Source organism: Palaemon carinicauda, chromosome 7 (assembly GCF_036898095.1).
Source record: "Palaemon carinicauda isolate YSFRI2023 chromosome 7, ASM3689809v2, whole genome shotgun sequence".
NCBI classification, from domain to species: domain Eukaryota; kingdom Metazoa; phylum Arthropoda; class Malacostraca; order Decapoda; family Palaemonidae; genus Palaemon; species Palaemon carinicauda.
Genome location: NC_090731.1, coordinates 37898526 through 37919092, shown reverse-complemented (window position 1 = coordinate 37919092; position 20567 = coordinate 37898526). Strand labels below are relative to the sequence as shown.

Here is a 20567-nt window from a genome sequence, read left to right as displayed (position 1 = left end):
GCAATCATTTCCTAATATATGTTTCTAGAAAAAATAGAGATGATCTTGGGCTAGCTATCAGTTATTTTATAGACCATAAATGGATTACGGACATTTGATTAAACTCCTGTGCTTAATTTACAACTAAATGATAAGTTTTCGATAATTATTTCGTATCATATGCAAGATTATTGAAACATAAGGAAGTTTATTGAAAGTAAATGAGCTTCAACACATGCAATGACCAAGGGCAACTTGGGGATAAATTCAGCAGTTACAATGTGAAGTAAGAATTAAAAGCGATTTTCCCTATTTCCGTTATCTCTAAATAGCTACCAATAGATTTCTTTCAAGTATTAAACAATATTGTTTTATGTTTGTCATTCAACTACATAGATTGAAATAAGACAACTCTTGTCAGTATCGGACATATATAAATTAGCAATGCAATTATTGTTTTCTCCCAGAGGGAATTGGACTAACAAGGTACATGGCAAAGTAAACATTGCAGAGTAAGGAGATTATTAAAATTAATGAAATTGTATTTAATAATATAACAATTGCAAAACTTGATCAGCAATCAGTAACCGGATGTAATTGTTTGTCTATTGTCAGTAAAAGTAGCTGGAGCTTGTCTGTTTATTCTAATGCATTTACACAGGACTTGTTCATAACTTGAGAGTAAAAAAAAATGGTTATAGTAATGTTCGTATACGCATGAAACTTTGTAGAAGGAAACAATTAATATACCATATGTATATTTTGAAAATATACGTATGTATACTTTTTGAGGAAAAAAAAATCTAATATAAGCATACATTACAATTCCTTAACGTTTATCTACAAACTATTTCTCTTTCGTACAATTGATATTAGCTGTAATCGTACTGTGGTAAATTTCTATAGTACATTTTTTGTTTTCAATTGTTCCTCATACAACCTTTGGAATTGCCTGTGTATCAACACGGTGTCCCACAAGAACCAGGAAATTTTAGATTCATAACATTTAATACCAGTACCATGTGTCCGTGAATTCGAGTCCTATTATAGAAATGTTATTGACTGTTCAGTAAAAAGAATTGCTCTAATTTATTTAGAAAATTCACAAGTTTCGAACCGTACGCAATTTGTTTAGTTTTAGGTGTGTTTTGGTGGGAATCACTCGGTCCCTTTAACTAAATGACAGCTGCGCCGCCATCGGTGCGACGGATGAACTTGTAATTAATCAGAACAACCAAGACACTCTTAACAATGGGTCGCCGAGGCATTTTGATTTACCTTCATTAACATATCCTAAAAAAACTTATAAGTTTTTAGAAAAGGATAGTAAACTGAATGTGTTTGAATAATATGTTATATTAATACAAAAACACACTAAAACTAAGACACTATTATACCATGCAGGGCGTACGTTACATCTAATCCAACAGCGGAGGAGAGGTGTCACAAATACACAGTCTTATAGATTTTAACAATGTTTCTCTTTACAGCAAATGTTTAATTTTTCTAAATATTAAATAAACTTACTAGATTTCCTGTTTGATTTTGATTTTGTGGGGCCCCCTGTAGGTTAGAATTGATCTCCTTAAGTTTAATCTCAATAATTTATTCAATGCGAAGTTTTGTTTCCTCATTAATATGTTTACTTTAAAATATTTTTTTTTATTCCAACCGTGTACATGACTTCAATTATTGTATTATATTTTTAGTATAAAATTAAATTTTATTTTCCATATGACCTTCTATATCATTCTTCACAGTTCTCCTCTTAGAGAGGGTTCAAAATCATATATACTTTCTCGATATGAGCTCCACTGTTCCTTTTTTTTTTTTTATTTGCTCTCCTCTCAAGTACTTCCTGATATATATACCGCTTTTTTATTATTGCTATTAGTATTTGAATATATTTTTTTTATTATACTATGCAAGGTCTCTTCTCTACATATTGATTTGATCACCTCCACGTCTCATGAAACACTTTACTGATTTCCCTGTTGTAATCACTTTGAATACGACCAATGATATGTTTAGTCTCACTACATACCACTCCACTTTCCCCAGGCTGCTTTTATCCTATTACCAGCTTCAGCCTCACATCCTCCCTCCTGATTTATAATAGATCCAAAGTACCTAAATTGTTCTACCTGTTTTATAACTGCTCCCCTACATTCCTGTATGGCTATGTTGTCCCTACCTTCCTTGCTGGTCACCATAACCTCATGCTTATCCATATTTACCTCTGGCCACCCCTTTCCATATAATCTTGCCACTCTATCACCCTTCTCTGTAATTCTTCCTCATTTTTAGCAGCAAGCAGGAAATCATATGCGTATAACAGCTCCAACAACTCTTCATTTCTGTTCCATTCACTTAACACATCCAAGATCGACACAAATAAAAACAGGCTTAAGGCTGACCCCTCGTGTAATCCAACACTAATTTCAAAGATTTCTGCTTCTCCAACAGCTGTTATTACTTCTGTCCTTGTTATTTTGTAAATCATCTCTACCATTCTAACCGACTTCTCAGAGACTTTTCTCTTCCTCAAGCACCAAAACATCACTTTTCTTGGTTTTCTGTCATAAGCCTTATCTACATCTACAAAAGCACAGAAGAGCTGATTTCCCTCTTCAGTCTCTTTCACTGTAACAGCCTTACTATAAATATGTCATCCACAGTCCCTCTCTCCTCCATGAATCCATACTGCTGTTTCCCAATCTTTACAATCTCTCTCAATCTCTTATCTAGTGCCCTCTCTAAAACTTTCAAACCAGGCTCTGTTAGTTTAATTCCCCTCTAGTTGTTGCATTCCATGGTGTCACCTTTCTGCTTACATCTAGATACCATTAGACTCTTCACCAAGTGTTTAGGCATTATTTCCTCTTCCCATAGTGCTTCCAATAAATCCAGCATCCATTCTTCCCACTTTGTAGCTAGTATTTTGACCATTTTAGTTTGAAACTCTGGTGGGCCTGGTTTTTTATCATTCTCCGTTTTAGTCAATGCATGCTTCACCTCCGTATTCTGTATCACCATCACTAGCCCCTCCTTCCTTCGTACTTCTCTCAGCTCCTCTTTCTCCTTTTCAGTATTCAATAGTTGCCCATAATGTTCTCTCCATCTCCTCTTAATGTCATCATCCTTATGCAATATAATTCCATCTCTATCCCTGATGACCACCAGTTGCCTCAATATCTGTCTTTGCCTTTTCCACATGTTTGAAATCTTATAGATATCCTTTTCTCCCTCCTTTGTTCTTAGCCTTTCATTCAACTGCTATACCGCTCTTCCAATTGCTATACCTACTTCCCTCCCAAAATCTTTTTCCTCTTCTTTGTACCGTTCCTCTGCTCCCTGTGCCTGTCTTATTTCCCAGTCCTTAAATGCCTTTGATTTTCTTTTAACTGATTCTTGTATCTCTCTGTTTTCACCACCTCTTTTCTCCCTTCAACACACCATATCAGCTGGTTCTAGCCAATAATTCCTCTGTTCCCCCTACACATATATTTCATACCCAACCAGACATTTTTCACACTGCCACCCTGTCCACTGTTATATCCCAATTATACTTGGTGGAATACTGAAGAGATAATACCGTTGTCCTTAAACGTTCTTTATTTCCTTTAGCCGAAGTTCCAGTAATCCTGTTAATACAATATCTATATACAGACTCTCGAGATAAGTATTTACATAGCCAGAGGTAAATGTTAATTGCTCTTTGGTAAATGATTAACAACCCAATATAACAACATATTAATAAAACTGGTCTACTTTAAACAAGCACTTTGTTACATTACTAATAACAGCCAGTTATACTCTATCATTCTATTATAAATAAATATATATGTAAGGTACATCATATTTCCGGGGGACTTTTTTTTTTTTTTTTTTTTTTTTTTTGAATCAGATAACATAGGTATGTATTTACATTTTATCCAAAATCTAAATAGTGCTCATAAAACTATTTTTCCACTATATAAAAACTTACTAGAGAATATTATATATTAATACTCAAAAGCAAAGTCTGGTACTCAAACAGGCATAACATAAGATACTTCACAAAGACATGCTATGACATTGTTACATAATTCTATACTGCACCAGACATCAGGCAAAACCAATTCTGAATAGCTAATGCAGGTATGATCTAAGCAGTAAAAGTGTTACTACTCCTTTCCCTGCTTTTCAGTCTTGTTAATTAACATGATCTCTCCATCTTTGTATTTCACAAGATTATCCTCGTTACTTGCAAACTTAAATTTATTTTCCTGCATTATCATCTCAAGATCTTCATTCCATTTGCATTCTTTTGTTAGAACATCTGCAATCATGTGTTTCTTTCCATCCAGCCAACTGTAAGATTCAATACAGCCCTCGGTCAACATGTCTTTCATCTCCTGTACGCTGTTCCTGAGAAGCCTTTCCTCAACCTGCTTGGTACTCCCAGCAGATTCTAGCAGGGGTATTGAATCTGTGAACAATTTGATTGGAATTTTCTTTTCATACTGACCAAATAATAACTGTTCAATCTGACTCGCAAAAAACTGACTGTTATCAATAATCTTGGTCATACTTCTGGTTTCAGCCGCCTTTGCAGAATGACATACCTTCTGGATAGTCTTTGACTTCCAGTAAATAGGGACCACACGTCCATTTCTCTTACTTCCTAGTAAAATCAGATTGCCACTTATGCTTCTCTCATGTGTATTAAAGGAAGCATCTGTAAATCCATATATCTTCAAATATTCTTTTTTATCAACTCTCGTAAATTCTACTTTATTTGGCCTCTCATTTATCTTATCTATCACAAAATTTACCCTTTTAAGATCTTTCAATGTAGCACTACTATTTTTCTTGGACATCTGCAATGCTGTGATAGAAAGTTCAGGTCTTGTATTGGCTGCTAACCAGCTAAACTTTCCTACATACTTGCGAAATACTTTCAGTTCCTGACTAGTCAAAGGTTCACCAGCTTTTCCTTTCCTGATATCTTCCACTTTCTCAAGACTCCTCGCATAATCATCCATTGAGATTGTTATTCCAGTTTCTGTTTTGATGATATCTATCCCTGTGAACCTAAATTTATTCTTTTCTATCTTTGAAACTTGTAATTTTTCTTTACACAAGTTTGTTATTTTCTTTACAAATTCTTTTGTACCAGCTATCGAAAAGTCATCTACATGAGTAAGTATCATACCAATTAGATTTCCTTCACTCTGCTGATAGTAGTATGCCTCATCTCCACTCACAGTCTTCAGACCTTCTTCCTTGAAAATCTGCTGAACTTTCAGCCAAAATTTTCTACTGGCATCATCCAATCCATATAATGGTTTTCTGAGTTTCCAAATAATGTTTTCTTTTTTTCAAATCCTTTGGAGGTTCTACAAATACATTCCTGTTAAGTATGTTTGACTGCAAAAATGCTGCTTTGATGTCGATAGACTGAAGCTCAAAATTCTCATTTGCAGCCAAGGACAAGAAGACTTTCATGCTTTCCCGCATAGCTGTTGGTGAATCAGATTGGGGTTTTTCTTTTTCATGAAATCCCTTGGCGACAATTCTCCCTTTGTAATCAGTTTTTTGTCCGTCATGTTTCTCCTTTTTCGTGATCACCCATCTGCTGCCTATCTTTTCTTGCCCTACATCTTCCACCTCTTCAAAAGTGTCAAAATGTAACAAATTTTCATATTCTTTCTTCTTTGCTTCTAACACTTCTGGCATCTTGTGATATTTAACAGGTAATTCCACTACATAACTTGTTATTTCCTCACAAAAACACTCGGTTTTTTCTGAAGTCAACCAGAATGCTCCAATGAAATCCTTCTCAGTCTCCTCTTTATCATCTTGAGATCTTGTCTTCATTCTTAGATTACTGGCTGGAGGATCCACTGATATTTTCTCTTCCCCTGCCATTTTAGGAGTAGAGTCCACTGCTTTTGCTTCGTTGCTTACTTCTCTTGGAATTTCCGTGGGAATATTTCTTTGAGAGCAAAGTTGTACTTTACAACTGGCTACTTTCTTTAAATCGCCATTCGCCCAGATGTAAACATCTCTTCCTCTGTGTGTGAAAACCTTTACTGGACCACACCAGGCTTTTTTCATTTTATCTTGATAAAATACCATATCCCCCTCTTTGTAAATGATGTTATTAAATTTATTGTTTTGCTGTTGTGAAGCCCTTTTCAGCTTTGAAGAATATTCAGCTTCCCTGAATTGCTTGGTGATCATGTGATGTCTCTCGATCATTAACTTCACATTCTCACTGTCAAACATTGACTCAGTGGCGACATTTCCTGTAGAAATTCCAGGTATTGTTACAGCCTTTCCTGTCACCAATTGCATAGGGTTATATCCTAAAATACTGGTGTTTGTATTATGAGTCCAAGCAGCCATCTCTACAGCTTTCTTTAAATCAATTTTTTTATCTGCCTCTCGAATTTTCTTCACTGTCATATCTGCAGAATAATGGTTACGTTCGTTTATTCCATTGCTCCAGGGTGAGTAATTTGGACCAAATTTTACTTCAAAACCTAGTTTTGAAGCAAACTCGTTAACTTCGTGGTTTTTAAACTCTGGTCCGTTATCTGCCCAGTATCCTTGAGAAGGGAACCCAAACCTCCAGTTCCATGCTGTGTTGAGAGATTCAACCACTGACTCGGCGGTTTTATCCTTCAAAACAGCTCCTTGAATAAATCTGGTGAAGGAACAGATCATCCATAATACATAAGTCTCTCCATATTGTTTCAAGTCCATGGTTACAATCTGATTAAAATCAGAAACTATTGGTAATGCAACTTTAGGAGTGCCCTGGGACCTCTTGCATTTTTTACATATATTGCAGTTTTCACACACTTCTTTTATTGTTTCTCGCATTTTCTCATTAAGTTTTCCTGCATTCCTATATGCATGAAGTAGTTGATTTTCATTCTTGTGGTTGGTTACTTCATGAATCTTCTTCACCTTCTCATAACTCTCTATATCTACTTCCTTCTTCAAGTAAAATACAGTGGCGTCTGTAGTCCAAAATGCTCTATCCTCATACAGCTGAAGAACCATATGACCTCCTGCAGTATACATACATTCGAACTCACGGGTTGTGTCGTCGTTGATTGTCACTTTATCTCTATGCATACTCAGATCCATTTTCCATTTTTTCATAGTATTTCTACCACACAACAATGGCACATTTTCAGCATCCAGCACAAAAGCTCCAAGCAAAATCCTTCTGAAAGTATCAGATTTTTCAGATTCCTTTATTGTTATTGGTATTTCTATAATTTCTTTACTTTCATATATTTTACTTGGACCAAATCTGAATTTTTGGAAACATCTCCTTTTATGCAAATTTTCTTTCTTAATACCATTCTTCTTCAGATATTTTTCTAGCCAACTTTTTCCAACTAAGCTACTTGGACAACCAGTATCCAAAATCAGAGCTCCTACTTCGGTAACTTCTTTAGCAAACATTACATCACTGATATCTACATCAATGATCTCTGATACTTCTTCCATACTTACAAAATTCACATTCTTTCCTTTCTTCAACATTTCTTCAATCTTTTCCAAGATTTTTGCTACATTTTCTTCGACCTTAATCACTCTTTCAGTCAAATTTTGCTGCTGTTTCTGATCACTTGACACAGGCCTACTATTAGAATATGATCTTCCATTTGAAAATGGCCTACCATTGGAGTATTGTCTAAAACTGGACGACTGCCTCGAAGATGATCCTAGTCTTGATGGTGTCCGTGAGGGAGCTCTCCTATATGTTCCAGACTGAGTCCTCCAAAATCCTGGATTAGAATCTGATCTGCGAAATCTATGAAAATCAGGCCTTTGCTTAAAATTTTGCCATCTTTGCCATCTACTTCTATTTTCGCCATAGTGAACCGAAGACAAATTCTCAGATGATCCTGAAAATTTAGTTCTAATATTTCTATTATTTTCGATTTTTAACTTTCTGTATTCGATCTTTAGAAGATTAAAAACTTCATTGTCTTCTCTGGGTCTCCTATCAGTTCCATCATGTGTCTCCATAGCATCCATCAGTCTTCTTTTTTCTTCGGCATTAATATTCCCCCGATCATATGCTTTTTCTACCATCATAACACCTAACAAGTAATACAAATGTACAGTAACTTCCTCTCTTATACAATCACAGATCAAGACTTCAAACTTGTCCCAGTAAGTTTCATTAGTATCCTCTTCCTTTACGGAAAACTCCAAGATTGACTTGAGAACATCAATACACTTCTCGGCTGTAGTTTTTGCATACTTTTGCTTAAGAATTTCCAAAACTGCTGCTACATTTTTGTTTAAAGCTTCAGATGTTTTATCCAATAGTACAGAAACAACATAATCTTTGATATTATTATTTTTCTTTAGGCTCTCTACTAAATCAGTATACTTCGTAAAATCATCATCCTTGTTCGAGGTATTCCACGCTTCTACTTCTTGAAAAAACTTTTCAAAAGTTTGACCAACCCAGATTGGAGGAGGTTTCGCTTTAGTAATCTGTGTTGATCTTTTCGCTTCCAATCCTTTGGCAATTTCTTCACCAATAGTTTTTCCCATTGTAATGATTGCTGTTAAATCATAAGCACCCTCTTTTACCACACTTGTCGAAATATCTTTATGCATAATTTTGATATGCTGCTCCTTTTCCATCCTGTTCATGAAATTCTTTTTACATATATCACATTTAATAGCTGTTTTTCTTGTGTCCATACGTGCCACATTTACAGAAAACATTCCATGTGCAGATAAAATATCTTCTATCCTATCTATTTCATCCTGGTTCCATTTCCTATTTGGGTCACAATCATTTTCATCCTTTATGTGGCCAAGCAAAGGTCCTCCACAATTTTTACAATGATGAAAGACAAAACTACCATCGGTTTTCTGAATATGACCATATTTTTCAAGTTCACAAATCTCTTTGTTCAAGTCCATGCTTCCTCTGTACATAACATCCATTTTAATTTAATTTTTCTTAAACACCACGGGAATTTTCAGGGTAACCTTCAGCTTAAATTTTCGAAATGTTTAAATTTGAAAATTATAAGAAAAAAATACACGGATACTAGAGGTCTCGTAAATTTTCTTGGGTGTAAAACTTCTCACTCAGAATTTTCTTTGAAGCGTCAACTTATGTCAACCAGCGTCAACTTTTCAATAGAAGAAGTAATACTGGTAATATAAGTAATACCTCTTGTTGTCTTCTTCCTACACGAGGAACCTTACACTCCGGATATCATCTTAGGGGGGAGCTTTTTGGCGGGAAAAGTTCAAGTTCCTTTCTTCTTCAAAACATAGCTGATGGTTGACCCCTCCACCCCCGCGGTAAGGGTGTTTTACTCCATGTTTTCTGGCATTTTAGACTTTACAAAAATTTTCACAAAACTTTCGGAACTTATTAATCACAAGAAAACACTTGTTAATCTCGATGTCCAGGTCCGAGATTCGATGACGTCTCTGCTACCATTTGTTATATCCCAATTATACTTGGTGGAATACTGAAGAGATAATACCGTTGTCATTAAACGTTCTTTATTTCCTTTAGCCGAAGTTCCAGTAATCCTGTTAATACAATATCTTTATACAGACTCTCGAGATAAGTATTTACATAGCCAGAGGTAAATGTTAATTGCTCTTTGGTAAATGATTAACAACCCAATATAACAACATATTAATAAAACTGGTCTACTTTAAACAAGCACTTTGTTACATTACTAATAACAGCCAGTTATACTCTATCATTCTATTATAAATAAATATATATGTAAGGTACATCATCCACTTTCTAAGTTCATCCTTTCTAGCCGTCTATATCGCATAATCCTCCTAAAAGGCTCACAATTTTCACCTTTTAGGTCTCAAAACTTAATTCTGGATCTACTCTTCACCTTCTTGGGGTTTCTACCTCATATTTCAAAATCCATCTCTGCTAGCCTATGTTGTTTAAAACAGGCTTCCCCAAAAGTCACTTCACAGTTCATCACTTTTTCTTGTCTACTTCTCTAAATAATGTTTAATCTGTTTTGCTTTTCAGTCCTCCCCTTTCGAAGGTTATTACCCATATTCTTAAACCAGGTGTTCATACATGCCATTCCAAAACTCTAGTCTAAGCCATCTCTAATACATACTCCACATACTTATTTCTAATTCCAAACCCGTGGCTTCCGTGTACCCCCTCATATCCATCACTTCTCTTCCCCTTTCTGCCATTCATGTTTGCTGCTCCACTTTTTCTTTCTAGTTATTACCTATTATGACCCTAACTCCCGTTCTTCCCTATCGTAACCTGCTGTAATAAAGTTTCTATTTATTTGCTATCTCTCTAGTTCAATTTCCTTCCCATCTAGTCTCCTGCAGACACAGGACATATATCTTCCTTCTCTCCATCACATCCATTATCTCTATCAATCTTCCTTTTAGTGTACCATCATTCCAAGTACCTGCTCTGATTTTCCATTGTCTCACTAACTTCTTTTGCTGCAGTCTTGATCCTTGCGGTACCCCTCGTCCATTTATCACGCCAGTAGCGGGATCCTGACGCTTGTCGCATTCAGGGGCTCTATTTACATAATTCCATGTACTGGTTGTGACAAGAAATATGTAGGTCAAACCGGAAAATTGCTTAACAACCAAATTAAACAACATCGATATGCAGTTAGGACAGGACAAATGTCTAGTGCCTTGTTTGTCCACATGAACGATTTTAACCACTGTATTGACTGGGAAAACTCCTCAGAGATTTTATTTTGTAAAAATCTTGTTAAAAGAAATATTATTGAATCTGCTTTTATTAAATATTTTAATAATCAAATTTTAAATCTCAGTTCTGGTCTTTTTAAACTAGACACTCATCTTGTTAATGAAATTGTAAGGAAATACAATGTAAACATTTAGTTTAACGATTGTTATATTACTAGTATTTTATTTTAAACTACAATTGTTTATTCCTTTTTAACGACTGTTTGTTATTTTAGCATATTGGTGATGCTTTGCTAGTTTGTGGCTTTTTTTCAATTTTGTTAGGTTTCTTTATTGTATGATTTTATTTTCTATATCACTTTGTACCCTGAAGAAGTGTACGTAATACACGAAAGCGCTTGGTACCTGGTCTTTTCCTTTCCTGTTTCCTGTGGATTTTACCCTTTAATATATGTCACGTGCAGTTTTGTGACTGATAAGTAAGTAATATATATATATATATATATATATATATATATATATATATATATATATATATATATATATGTGTGTGTGTGTGTGTGTATATATACATATATATACACACACACATATATATATATATTTATATATATATATATATATCTATATATATATACACACACACACACACACACACACATATATATATATATATATATATATATATATATATATATATATATATATATATATATATATTTATATATATGTATATATATGTGTATATATACACACACACACATATATATATATATATATATATATATATATATATATATATATATATATATATATATACACATATATATATATATATATATATATATATATATATATATATATATATATATATATATATATATATATATATACATATATATATATATATATATATATATATATATATACATATATATATATATATATATATATGTATATATATATATATATATATATATATATATATATATATATATATATATATATATATATATATATATATATCGTTTTGGTCACGATGAGCTCTCTCCATCCCTCCAATAAGGGGGAGAGGGAGTAATCAAATACTGGTGAAAGGGGGTTTTTGTTCGTGTGTGGTCATATCCATTTAAATATTTAGCTGTCATTTTTGACAGGTTACGCACAATATCATTAGGACAAATCCTCATGTTCCAGTTCCCTTATTGTACTCCAAAAATCAAGAATTAAATGAAGCAACTCTAGGAAAAAAAGTGAAGAACAGAAATTGAGTTAGATATAAAGGGAAGCCTGTCTGTTTCAAAAGGCTAAAGTTTAATAATAAGTGATTTTATCTATCCCTAGGATCACATAGAAATACATAACATCTTTATTGCTCAATTACAAACTGATCCACCATCGCCCCCCCCCCCCTCTCTCTCTCTCTCTCTCTCTCTCTCTCTCTCTCTCTCTCTCTCTCTCTCTCTCTCTCTCTCTCTCCATCCGTAGTTCATTAAGGCGTGAAATACCGTTTAAGGATATTATGATTTGAACTAAAACAGTTGGAAGGCTAATGCACTGAGAACAATGCAAAAATCTCCAAAAAAGTACACTAATTACTAACTGGTATTGGGGAAAAGAATTATTATGTAAATGGACGCTGATATTACAGTGAAACTGAAAGAGTGAATTTTCAAGTACCCTGAAATCATATAGAGGAATTTATATCTCTTCTTTTGTTACTAATATTACAAATCAGATTTTATTCAAGATTGTTGTAGTAGTGATAAAAAATCACAGAGGCACTGAACACTGAAAGTGATATTGTTTAAACAGATAATTTTAATTACTCATTAATATATAATTTTGTTTTTGCACTAAGTATAACATTGGTACCCCTGTGGTAGGGGTGTAAGAAAACCACCACCGTACGTCCTGCGTGTCGTAGAAAGCAACTAAAAGGACAGCTGCTTCATTGTAATCTTACTTTTTAGCTAAAGGCTGGCCTACTGCCAATAACAAGAAACTGGTACCTTGTACTTGGACTATTTAGTCAAAGGCTGGGACCACTGCCAATAACTGAGGTTGATGACTACTTGAGCATGCGATCGTTAAAAACCGTTTGCCAAATTATGAACCGTGCCTGATGCTATTGTAAATGTGGATGCGGCTAGGGCGTCCCCTGAATGCGACAAGCGTCAGGATCCCGCCACTGGCGTGATAAATGGACGAGGGGTACCGCAAGGATCAAGACTGCAGCAAAAGAAGTTAGTGAGACAATGGAAAATCAGAGCAGGTACTTGGAATGATGGTACACTAAAAGGAAGATTGATAGAGATAATGGATGTGATGGAGAGAAGGAAGATATATGTCCTGTGTCTGCAGGAGACTAGATGGGAAGGAAATTGAACTAGAGAGATAGCAAATAAATAGAAACTTTATTACAGCAGGTTACGATAGGGAAGAACGGGAGTTAGGGTCATAATAGGTAATAACTAGAAAGAAAAAGTGGAGCAGCAAACATGAATGGCAGAAAGGGGAAGAGAAGTGATGGATATGAGGGGGTACACGGAAGCCACGGGTTTGGAATTAGAAATAAGTATGTGGAGTATGTATTAGAGATGGCTTAGACTAGAGTTTTGGAATGGCATGTATGAACACCTGGTTTAAGAATATGGGTAATAACCTTCGAAAGGGGAGGACTGAAAAGCAAAATAGATTAAACATTATTTAGAGAAGTAGACAAGAAAAAGTGATGAACTGTGAAGTGACTTTTGGGGAAGCCTGTTTTAAACAACATAGGCTAGCAGAGATGGATTTTGAAATATGAGGTAGAAACCCCAAGAAGGTGAAGAGTAGATCCAGAATTAAGTTTTGAGACCTAAAAGGTGAAAATTGTGAGCCTTTTAGGAGGATTATGCGATATAGACGGCTAGAAAGGATGAACTTAGAAAGTGGACAAGGTGGCAGTGTGAAAAATGTCTGGTTGGGTATGAAATATATGTGTAGGGGGAACAGAGGAATTATTGGCTAGAACCAGCTGATATGGTGTGTTGAAAGGAGAAAAGAGGTGGTGAAAACAGAGAGATACAAGAATCAGTTAAAAGAAAATCAAAGGCATTTAAGGACTGGGAAATAAGACAGGCACAGGGAGCAGAGGAACGGTACAAAGAAGAGGAAAAAGATTTTGGGAGGGAAGTAGGTATAGCAATTGGAAGAGCGGTATAGCAGTTGAATGAAAGGCTAAGAACAAAGGAGGGAGAAAAGGATATCTATAAGATTTCAAACATGTGGAAAAGGCAAAGACAGATATTGAGGCAACTGGTGGTCATCAGGGATAGAGATGGAATTATATTGCATAAGGATGATGACATTAAGAGGAGATGGAGAGAACATTATGGGCAACTATTGAATACTGAAAAGGAGAAAGAGGAGCTGAGAGAAGTACGAAGGAAGGAGGGGCTAGTGATGGTGATACAGAATACGGAGGTGAAGCATGCATTGACTAAAACGGAGAATGATAAAAAACCAGGCCCACCAGAGTTTCAAACTAAAATGGTCAAAATACTAGCTACAAAGTGGGAAGAATGGATGCTGGATTTATTGGAAGCACTATGGGAAGAGGAAATAATGCCTAAACACTTGGTGAAGAGTCTAATGGTATCTAGATGTAAGCAGAAAGGTGACACCATGGAATGCAACAACTAGAGGGGAATTAAACTAACAGAGCCTGGTTTGAAAGTTTTAGAGAGGGCACTAGATAAGAGATTGAGAGAGATTGTAAAGATTGGGAAACAGCAGTATGGATTCATGGAGGAGAGAGGGACTGTGGATGACATATTTATAGTAAGGCTGTTACAGTGAAAGAGACTGAAGAGGGAAATCAGCTCTTCTGTGCTTTTGTAGATGTAGATAAGGCTTATGACAGAAAACCAAGAAAAGTGATGTTTTGGTGCTTGAGGAAGAGAAAAGTCTCTACGAAGTCGGTTAGAATGGTAGAGATGATTTACAAAATAACAAGGACAGAAGTAATAACAGCTGTTGGAGAAGCAGAAATCTTTGAAATTAGTGTTGGATTACACGAGGGGTCAGCCTTAAGCCTGTTTTTATTTGTGTCGATCTTGGATGTGTTAAGTAAATGGAACATAAATGAAGAGTTGTTGGAGCTGTTATACGCATATGATTTCCTGCTTGCTGCTAAAAATGAGGAAGAATTACAGAGAAGGGTGATAGAGTGGCAAGATTATATGGAAAGGGGTGGCCAGAGGTAAATATGGATAAGCATGAGGTTATGGTGACCAGCAAGGAAGGTAGGGACAACATAGCCATACAGGAATGTAGGGGAGCAGTTATAAAACAGGTAGAACAATTTAGGTACTTTGGATCTATTATAAATCAGGAGGGAGGATGTGAGGCTGAAGCTGGTAATAGGATAAAAGCAGCCTGGGGAAAGTGGAGTGGTATGTAGTGAGACTAAACATATCATTGGTCGTATTCAAAGTGATTACAACAGGGAAATCAGTAAAGGGTTTCATGAGACGTGGAGGTGATCAAATCAATATGTAGAGAAGAGACCTTGCATAGTATAATAAAAAAAATATATTCAAATACTAATAGCAATAATAAAAAAGCGGTATATATATCAGGAAGTACTTGAGAGGAGAGCAAATAAAAAAAAAGGAACAGTGGAGCTCATATCGAGAAAGTATATAGGATTTTGAACCCTCTCTAAGAGGAGAACTGTGAAGAATGATATAGAAGGTCATATGGAAAATACAATTTAATTTTATACTAAAAATATAATACAATAATTGAAGTCATGTACACGGTTGGAAAAAAAAAAATATTTTAAGGTAAACATATTAATGAGGAAACAAAACTTCGCATTGAATAAATTATTGAGATTAAACTTAAGGAGATCAATTCTAACCTACAGGGGGCCCCACAAAATCAAAATCAAACAGGAAATCTAGTAAGTTTATTTAATATTTAGAAAAATTAAACATTTGCTGTAAAGAGAAACATTGTTAAAATCTATAAGACTGTGTATTTGTGACACCTCTCCTCCGCTGTTGGATTAGATGTAACGTACGCCCTGCATGGTATAATAGTGTCTTAGTTTTAGTGTGTTTTTGTATTAATATAACATATTATTCAAACACATTCAGTTTACTATCCTTTTCTAAAAACTTATAAGTTTTTTTTAGGATATGTTAATGAAGGTAAATCAAAATGCCTCGGCGACCCATTGTTAAGAGTGTCTTGGTTGTTCTGATTAATTACAAGTTCATCCGTCGCACCGATGGCGGCGCAGCTGTCATTTAGTTAAAGGGACCGAGTGATTCCCACCAAAACACACCTAAAACTAAACAAATTGCGTACGGTTCGAAACTTGTGAATTTTCTAAATAAATTAGAGCAATTCTTTTTACTGAACAGTCAATAACATTTCTATAATAGGACTCGAATTCTACTGGCATCATCCAATCCATATAATGGTTTTCTGAGTTTCCAAATAATGTTTTCTTTTTTTCAAATCCTTTGGAGGTTCTACAAATACATTCCTGTTAAGTATGTTTGACTGCAAAAATGCTGCTTTGATGTCGATAGACTGAAGCTCAAAATTCTCATTTGCAGCCAAGGACAAGAAGACTTTCATGCTTTCCCGCATAGCTGTTGGTGAATCAGATTGGGGTTTTTCTTTTTCATGAAATCCCTTGGCGACAATTCTCCCTTTGTAATCAGTTTTTTGTCCGTCATGTTTCTCCTTTTTCGTGATCACCCATCTGCTGCCTATCTTTTCTTGCCCTACATCTTCCACCTCTTCAAAAGTGTCAAAATGTAACAAATTTTCATATTCTTTCTTCTTTGCTTCTAACACTTCTGGCATCTTGTGATATTTAACAGGTAATTCCACTACATAACTTGTTATTTCCTCACAAAAACACTCGGTTTTTTCTGAAGTCAACCAGAATGCTCCAATGAAATCCTTCTCAGTCTCCTCTTTATCATCTTGAGATCTTGTCTTCATTCTTAGATTACTGGCTGGAGGATCCACTGATATTTTCTCTTCCCCTGCCATTTTAGGAGTAGAGTCCACTGCTTTTGCTTCGTTGCTTACTTCTCTTGGAATTTCCGTGGGAATATTTCTTTGAGAGCAAAGTTGTACTTTACAACTGGCTACTTTCTTTAAATCGCCATTCGCCCAGATGTAAACATCTCTTCCTCTGTGTGTGAAAACCTTTACTGGACCACACCAGGCTTTTTTCATTTTATCTTGATAAAATACCATATCCCCCTCTTTGTAAATGATGTTATTAAATTTATTGTTTTGCTGTTGTGAAGCCCTTTTCAGCTTTGAAGAATATTCAGCTTCCCTGAATTGCTTGGTGATCATGTGATGTCTCTCGATCATTAACTTCACATTCTCACTGTCAAACATTGACTCAGTGGCGACATTTCCTGTAGAAATTCCAGGTATTGTTACAGCCTTTCCTGTCACCAATTGCATAGGGTTATATCCTAAAATACTGGTGTTTGTATTATGAGTCCAAGCAGCCATCTCTACAGCTTTCTTTAAATCAATTTTTTTATCTGCCTCTCGAATTTTCTTCACTGTCATATCTGCAGAATAATGGTTACGTTCGTTTATTCCATTGCTCCAGGGTGAGTAATTTGGACCAAATTTTACTTCAAAACCTAGTTTTGAAGCAAACTCGTTAACTTCGTGGTTTTTAAACTCTGGTCCGTTATCTGCCCAGTATCCTTGAGAAGGGAACCCAAACCTCCAGTTCCATGCTGTGTTGAGAGATTCAACCACTGACTCGGCGGTTTTATCCTTCAAAACAGCTCCTTGAATAAATCTGGTGAAGGAACAGATCATCCATAATACATAAGTCTCTCCATATTGTTTCAAGTCCATGGTTACAATCTGATTAAAATCAGAAACTATTGGTAATGCAACTTTAGGAGTGCCCTGGGACCTCTTGCATTTTTTACATATATTGCAGTTTTCACACACTTCTTTTATTGTTTCTCGCATTTTCTCATTAAGTTTTCCTGCATTCCTATATGCATGAAGTAGTTGATTTTCATTCTTGTGGTTGGTTACTTCATGAATCTTCTTCACCTTCTCATAACTCTCTATATCTACTTCCTTCTTCAAGTAAAATACAGTGGCGTCTGTAGTCCAAAATGCTCTATCCTCATACAGCTGAAGAACCATATGACCTCCTGCAGTATACATACATTCGAACTCACGGGTTGTGTCGTCGTTGATTGTCACTTTATCTCTATGCATACTCAGATCCATTTTCCATTTTTTCATAGTATTTCTACCACACAACAATGGCACATTTTCAGCATCCAGCACAAAAGCTCCAAGCAAAATCCTTCTGAAAGTATCAGATTTTTCAGATTCCTTTATTGTTATTGGTATTTCTATAATTTCTTTACTTTCATATATTTTACTTGGACCAAATCTGAATTTTTGGAAACATCTCCTTTTATGCAAATTTTCTTTCTTAATACCATTCTTCTTCAGATATTTTTCTAGCCAACTTTTTCCAACTAAGCTACTTGGACAACCAGTATCCAAAATCAGAGCTCCTACTTCGGTAACTTCTTTAGCAAACATTACATCACTGATATCTACATCAATGATCTCTGATACTTCTTCCATACTTACAAAATTCACATTCTTTCCTTTCTTCAACATTTCTTCAATCTTTTCCAAGATTTTTGCTACATTTTCTTCGACCTTAATCACTCTTTCAGTCAAATTTTGCTGCTGTTTCTGATCACTTGACACAGGCCTACTATTAGAATATGATCTTCCATTTGAAAATGGCCTACCATTGGAGTATTGTCTAAAACTGGACGACTGCCTCGAAGATGATCCTAGTCTTGATGGTGTCCGTGAGGGAGCTCTCCTATATGTTCCAGACTGAGTCCTCCAAAATCCTGGATTAGAATCTGATCTGCGAAATCTATGAAAATCAGGCCTTTGCTTAAAATTTTGCCATCTTTGCCATCTACTTCTATTTTCGCCATAGTGAACCGAAGACAAATTCTCAGATGATCCTGAAAATTTAGTTCTAATATTTCTATTATTTTCGATTTTTAACTTTCTGTATTCGATCTTTAGAAGATTAAAAACTTCATTGTCTTCTCTGGGTCTCCTATCAGTTCCATCATGTGTCTCCATAGCATCCATCAGTCTTCTTTTTTCTTCGGCATTAATATTCCCCCGATCATATGCTTTTTCTACCATCATAACACCTAACAAGTAATACAAATGTACAGTAACTTCCTCTCTTATACAATCACAGATCAAGACTTCAAACTTGTCCCAGTAAGTTTCATTAGTATCCTCTTCCTTTACGGAAAACTCCAAGATTGACTTGAGAACATCAATACACTTCTCGGCTGTAGTTTTTGCATACTTTTGCTTAAGAATTTCCAAAACTGCTGCTACATTTTTGTTTAAAGCTTCAGATGTTTTATCCAATAGTACAGAAACAACATAATCTTTGATATTATTATTTTTCTTTAGGCTCTCTACTAAATCAGTATACTTCGTAAAATCATCATCCTTGTTCGAGGTATTCCACGCTTCTACTTCTTGAAAAAACTTTTCAAAAGTTTGACCAACCCAGATTGGAGGAGGTTTCGCTTTAGTAATCTGTGTTGATCTTTTCGCTTCCAATCCTTTGGCAATTTCTTCACCAATAGTTTTTCCCATTGTAATGATTGCTGTTAAATCATAAGCACCCTCTTTTACCACACTTGTCGAAATATCTTTATGCATAATTTTGATATGCTGCTCCTTTTCCATCCTGTTCATGAAATTCTTTTTACATATATCACATTTAATAGCTGTTTTTCTTGTGTCCATACGTGCCACATTTACAGAAAACATTCCATGTGCAGATAAAATATCTTCTATCCTATCTATTTCATCCTGGTTCCATTTCCTATTTGGGTCACAATCATTTTCATCCTTTATGTGGCCAAGCAAAGGTCCTCCACAATTTTTACAATGATGAAAGACAAAACTACCATCGGTTTTCTGAATATGACCATATTTTTCAAGTTCACAAATCTCTTTGTTCAAGTCCATGCTTCCTCTGTACATAACATCCATTTTAATTTAATTTTTCTTAAACACCACGGGAATTTTCAGGGTAACCTTCAGCTTAAATTTTCGAAATGTTTAAATTTGAAAATTATAAGAAAAAAATACACGGATACTAGAGGTCTCGTAAATTTTCTTGGGTGTAAAACTTCTCACTCAGAATTTTCTTTGAAGCGTCAACTTATGTCAACCAGCGTCAACTTTTCAATAGAAGAAGTAATACTGGTAATATAAGTAATACCTCTTGTTGTCTTCTTCCTACACGAGGAACCTTACACTCCGGATATCATCTTAGGGGGGAGCTTTTTGGCGGGAAAAGTTCAAGTTCCTTTCTTCTTCAAAACATAGCTGATGGTTGACCCCTCCACCCCCGCGGTAAGGGTGTTTTACTCCATGTTTTCTGGCATTTTAGACTTTACAAAAATTTTCACAAAACTTTCGGAACTTATTAATCACAAGAAAACACTTGTTAATCTCGATGTCCAGGTCCGAGATTCGATGACGTCTCTGCTACCATTTGTTATATCCCAATTATACTTGGTGGAATACTGAAGAGATAATACCGTTGTCATTAAACGTTCTTTATTTCCTTTAGCCGAAGTTCCAGTAATCCTGTTAATACAATATCTTTATACAGACTCTCGAGATAAGTATTTACATAGCCAGAGGTAAATGTTAATTGCTCTTTGGTAAATGATTAACAACCCAATATAACAACATATTAATAAAACTGGTCTACTTTAAACAAGCACTTTGTT

The 20567-nt window shown here is 35.2% G+C and overlaps 2 protein-coding genes across 2 annotated transcripts; one reads left to right on the top strand and one right to left on the bottom strand.

The window, feature by feature from the left end:
* Positions 1-2775: 2775 nt before the first annotated feature.
* Positions 2776-3195, bottom strand: LOC137644248 (uncharacterized). The gene has a single exon (XM_068377245.1). It carries the CDS (start codon positions 3193-3195, stop codon positions 2776-2778), a length of 420 nt encoding a protein of 139 aa, XP_068233346.1.
* Positions 3196-13962: 10767 nt separating this feature from the next.
* LOC137644247 (uncharacterized) lies at positions 13963-14382 on the top strand. Its single transcript, XM_068377244.1, has one exon. The coding sequence runs from the start codon at positions 13963-13965 to the stop codon at positions 14380-14382; it is 420 nt and encodes a 139-aa protein (XP_068233345.1).
* Positions 14383-20567: the final 6185 nt, after the last annotated feature.

Excerpts from the sequence above, each read along its gene's own strand:
- LOC137644247 (XM_068377244.1), top strand. The coding sequence starts at position 13,963 with ATGTGGAAAAGGCAAAGACAGATATTGAGGCAACTGGTGGTCATCAGG.
- LOC137644248 (XM_068377245.1), bottom strand. The coding sequence starts at position 3,195 with ATGTGGAAAAGGCAAAGACAGATATTGAGGCAACTGGTGGTCATCAGG.